The sequence below is a fragment of the Penaeus monodon genome, chromosome 21, assembly GCF_015228065.2.
Source record: "Penaeus monodon isolate SGIC_2016 chromosome 21, NSTDA_Pmon_1, whole genome shotgun sequence".
In the NCBI taxonomy this organism is placed as follows: Eukaryota; Metazoa; Arthropoda; class Malacostraca; order Decapoda; family Penaeidae; genus Penaeus; species Penaeus monodon.
The window spans coordinates 19,833,063-19,838,454 of NC_051406.1; the positions used below are offsets into that span (position 1 = coordinate 19,833,063).

The window sequence follows — 5,392 nt, forward strand, 5'->3', positions numbered from 1 at the left end:
ACCTGGGATTAAAAGAAATTAACTGACACTTGTCCTACTGACCTCATGAGATGACAAGAGCTGAAAATCTAAGTTTTTTATATATAAATACATAAAATCATGGTAATCATTCAAGGGACGTCACCCCCTGCTGTCGAAACTGATGTGTCTAAAGTCTACCATATAATGAGATGCTATATAACACTAACAAAGAAAATTTCCAAGCTGTTACATGATGAAGTAATCATAAATTCTAACACTAATAATAACACCACCAGGTACTTCTAAATGACATGCATTTTATCTTCAAACACAGCCCAGAAAAGGTCTTGTGTGATAATAACCCACAGCACAGTAAATATATGATGACTGACAAGGATATCAAAACATGATGTAAAGGGATATGTATGTCAATCATTAAAAAGTTTCAAATGTCCAGGTGTATATCTTTCTCCCCCATTTCTCTTTTTTTATCATACTTGTCAATTTTGATGTCTTTTATACCTTGGGTCCTTACAGGTGTCTCCACTGCTGTGAATGTTGCATAACTGCCAATTTTACATGTAACTGTCACCATCTACTGTTTCTTTTCCAATTGCTAATTACCAAACTAATATGGACAGAGTATTTCTTTATCTTCAAATAGAATATTTCAAATGACTCATTCCTTATTTTTTTTTAGCAAATATTTCAATCACCATTCAACTGATTCACTTCAAAGTTTATGGGAAAAAGAGACTAACAAACACTAAAGAGAGAGAACAAAAAAAAAAAGATTCATAAATTAACAAAATTATTCCTCCAGAATTATTTTATCAGGTGTACAGAGTCTAATACATTTTACAAAATTATACTGACATGGTCTGAAATTGGTTTTCAATTATGAAAAAAGGGAGACAAAGTATGTCTGGTTATTAGCAAAAATTATTTTTTACGAAACTGTCATAATTCAAAGTTACAAAAGGACAAAGAATGACCGTATAGTAACAGATCATTCATAAATTCCCATACCTGTAAAAAATACAAAACATATCCATATAACAAATACTACTTAGTTTTAAGAACAACTGTCTTCCACAACACACACAGAAGCACAGATCACTCTTGATTACTACATATTAAAAAATACTCACTCAGCAATGGACATCTGTGGCTGAATTTCTGACCACAGCCTAGCATATTTGACTGGTGTGACCATTTCCTGGGGTTCACAATCTACATGCATGTGTAACATTAGACGGCAGAAAGATGCACGTAGATCATATGGAAGAATCTCCATCTCCATACATCTGCAGAAGCAAAGCAGGCATTACAGTTATTTCTAAACTGTGTATACTTGTATATAAAAAGGTGTTCAAAATGAAAGTGGTACACTAACAATAATGACTTTCATATTTGATTTAAGCCAAAAAATATATAAAACATGGTGACAAAAGAATTCATCTAAAATCTACAGTATCTTCACTTCACAAAATTTCCTAGCATTTCTGTTTCTTACTTGAGCATAAGGTTAATCTTGAGTAAAGGTGACAGGGGTTTTATTGCTAGGTACTGTCTATCAAGGCACATGTTGGAGAAGAGATCCAGCATGTGTCGGTAATATTCCAATATGAGCTTGTCCTCGCCACCATCTGAGTCACCCATAGTGGCTCGACTTGCCAGCTCCTCTATGGACTTTGAGCACTGAAATTTGAAAAATATATCTGCTTTAAAAACTTTCATGCACCATCTTATTTACTTCATATCAAAAATTAATGACTACCATCTTGACTACTATTAACCCACTCAAATTGGGGGAATTGAGGGAAAACTGAGGGAAAAATTAGAAGAATTGGAAATATACATCTGATCTGCTCTTGGCTGTGGCATATATGAGTTAAGGAAATGAGACTAATAGAGGCTTTCAGCCTAATTTTGACCAGCTGTTTCTCCTCAGTGATTAAAAGTCAGGGCCAAACAAGCAAACAAAAGGCAAGCTGAACCCCACATGATGTGTAAAGGACTTACCCTGCATTTGTGACAATTTCACCATGAATGAGGAGCATCTTCCAGAGTGAGTCAGTTCAACATTACACGACATACTTCATATTCTCAATCCTTCTCAAGTAACATGTGACACTGCTTACCTCTCCATTATTCCAAGTTAACACAACTTCTTCATCCTGTTCAATGGCCACCATAGAACCACTGCCTTCAACATCCACCTCAACTTCAATATCCTCTTCAACAAGTCTGAAGAAAAGTTTAGCAATTCAGTATTATTAAAAGAATATAGAGAGATAGAAAGGAGGGGAGATGAGAAAGAAGGCAGGCAGAAATGAATAAAAGAAGAAAAAAAAGAAGGAATAGAAAAATATATATATATTAGTATTAGAAAAACTACTCTCCTTTTACTTATAAAAAATTTCACTGGGTGGAGAAAAGCAAAGATACTCATGTTTCTGCATGTAACCATCAAAATTATCATGACATGTTAAAAGGGTACCCATTGTTAAGCACTGAAGTTCAAGGAGTGACTTGGAGGGGGTTCTTGGTCCTGTAAGATTTCTAGTTACCTTTACAATTTCTATTCCTATGTAAATATTGCACCATCAACTCTATGGATTCATTATGAACTTATGTTTTTTACAAAACAAAGCTATTAAATTCTTTCTTTTCCTTATTTTTCAATTACACTTCTTCACTTCCATTAGATAAGATTAACTTTAAACTAAATATAACATTCTTAATCACCTGGTTTCAATAAGAATGTCTTTATTCTTCTCGCTGAACACACTTTTGCAAATCAATTCTTGTGTTCGAGCAATAGCTTGGTTATTAGAGATGCACAACACCTGAAAAAAAAAGATATGGGTAAAATCTATCTATAAACATAAAAAGTACTATACTGTATGAAAATAATTCTATTTATAAAACCTATCCATGAAGCGCTTGTCTAGTTCTCCATTCACGGCAAATAACTGAATACTTACCTTCAAATAATCCAAAAATCTCCAATCCCACTTATGCATATTCTTCCTCACCAGTCCAACAAACGTTTCTATTTCTGCAGCAGTAATGTGTATTTCTAACAGTTTGCGGTTATTGTGAAGTAAAGCTGTAATTGTTTCTTCTGCCAACACATCAATGCCAATTTGCTTTTGCATAAAACCAAAGTGCTGAGCAATATATTCCTGCAAGTTTCAGAAAAAACATATAAATCTCTGTATCAACAGTATGTTTATACTGTACTGATGGGAAAAGTATAAAAAGTGTATACATCAATGTTGTGACAATCAAAATATTACAGATTGCAAATTACTTCAAATCATAATGACTAGTGCATTACTTTTTCAATAGTTTCAGAAAGCTACAGAGTCAATATTATCAGCATTAACCATCATGATCATTATAATTTTCACTAGCCACAACAGTTTAGCAAACACCTCACAGATAGACATATCTCTTTCTCGCACTCAGATAATACAAGAATCCAGTGTATCTGTTTACTTTTTCACAACCATATCAATACCTGATTCTTTCTATATCCTTGTTGAGCAAGTTTTAAAAGTCTATAGCAGAGACGGAAGATTGTCTTATATGCAGCATTCCGTGGATCATTCAACTCATCAATTCTTAGGAGTGGACCATCCCCACCTTGTGTCTCCGTAAAAGGTGCCTGAAGAATCTTGAAAATCTGCACAAAGATTTACAGTGGATTAATTCCATTGATGAATTTATTTCCAAAATCATGTACCTAATCTTATTAAAAATTTACAAAACCACCATGCTACTGCTCTAACATCCCTATGTAGTCTGATGACTTATCATTTACCACTAAATAGATTTGTGGAAATCTAAAACATGTAATTGCAAAATACCACCTGATTCATTTTATACAGAATAAAAAATGCAACCTGTTTTTAACACTAGCTGGCACTCAACAAACCAACATACCTGCTTTAAAATGTCTTGTTCTCTGAGTAGTTTTTGTCTATCTCTATTAGGATTTGTCACGTCTAATGCCAGAGCTAAAGGTTCACTTTTGTTTTGTTCATGCTCCTTCTCAGCAATAAAATATACAAGGTCAAGTAGCAAAAATATCAGGGATCTGAAAAACAAATATATTTGTTATTGTCAGATTGTATGTTTCACACACACACACAAAAACAACAACATAATACTGATGACATTGGACTAATGACTTCATCCTAGATAGAACAATTTACCTTCTTTCTGCTTGAGGAATAGCTCCTTTCTCAAGTTTCTTTGCATGCTTCGCTAAAACTTCACTGGCATCATTGGCAAAGTCAAGATCTCTCACTTCCTTTGCATGTACAGGCACCAAGAAGAAAGCTTCTTTGTCTTCTTTGATGGGTGCACAGCCAACCTAAAAGTAATACAAACTATAATGACTGCTATGCATTAAGCATTTTCTTTAGATATTTCCTTTCTAAATGAACTCATCACAATTATTCTTTCTACATTCCTAGGAGATGGACATGTACAGAGCTCCTTTTTAACAACAGGATGGACAATCTAAACAAGCAGGTAAAAGAACTTTTGTTGTTTCACAAAGTGTGCCATATTTGCCTGACTCTGACCACTGCCACATTTACACTCTTGCAAGGTTAAAAAGATACAACTAAAAATATGCAAATCTTTAAATTTTTCTGTCATACAACTGAGTGAACTAAATCAAAAGAATAGAGGCGAAATAAGGACCTACACACATTCCACAAAACCAACCTTTGACATGACAGGCTTCTCCTCATCCTTGTCAATGGGAATTGATGTCGAGTGAACCCACGTGGATGTGCAAAGATGCCGCAATCTTACATAGGAGGACTGGGGGACCATGGAGTCTCCTCGGATGAGGGTGGTGGGTTCAAGTTCAAAAATGGAGGCTATGTCATTGCTTAGTGGCACTGAGACCAGCTGGTACACTGGTCCACCATTAGGATCTGAAATGGGTTTTCTATGAGCTAACGGCACACTCTCTGCTATGAATGTTCGTATAGAACAATAATAATGAATACACAAATTATAATGTATCTTTATTACTTCTCCTTGTCACAGAGTTCCTTCCATATATAAAGTGAATCTTTTAAGATGACCACAAACACAAGCAAACATGGATCATTATATAAAAAAAAAAGCCAACAAGCCATAACGCTTTGTTAGTGAGCATCAAACACAGTACCAAACAATAATAAATTCACATTTTCTTTATACGATTTGTAGTCATTTCATATGTAAAAAAATATAATTATTCCTTAAATAAAACACATCTGTAATCCCTCTTTATCATAAACACCAGTAATATAACTAAGTAAAATTGGAAGCGGACCAAAATTCTAATTGTTGGAAACAAAATGAAAAATAAAGAAAAACATTTGGACAATGACATAGTTTGGCATCAAATTATACAGAG

The 5,392-nt window shown here is 34.1% G+C and overlaps 1 protein-coding gene across 1 annotated transcript in view; it reads right to left on the bottom strand.

Moving 5' to 3' along the window:
• The window catches only part of LOC119586318 (inositol 1,4,5-trisphosphate receptor-like), a gene marked incomplete at its 5' end in the record, with an annotated part of 125,834 nt that overhangs the window by 91,125 nt on the left and 29,317 nt on the right, over window positions 1–5,392 (bottom strand). Inside the window, 9 exon segments of the mRNA XM_037935029.1 lie at window positions 1,113–1,268; window positions 1,478–1,662; window positions 2,106–2,211; window positions 2,713–2,813; window positions 2,952–3,152; window positions 3,491–3,655; window positions 3,916–4,069; window positions 4,188–4,348; window positions 4,708–4,922. Of these exon segments, the coding sequence (XP_037790957.1) occupies window positions 1,113–1,268; window positions 1,478–1,662; window positions 2,106–2,211; window positions 2,713–2,813; window positions 2,952–3,152; window positions 3,491–3,655; window positions 3,916–4,069; window positions 4,188–4,348; window positions 4,708–4,922 (1,444 nt within the window).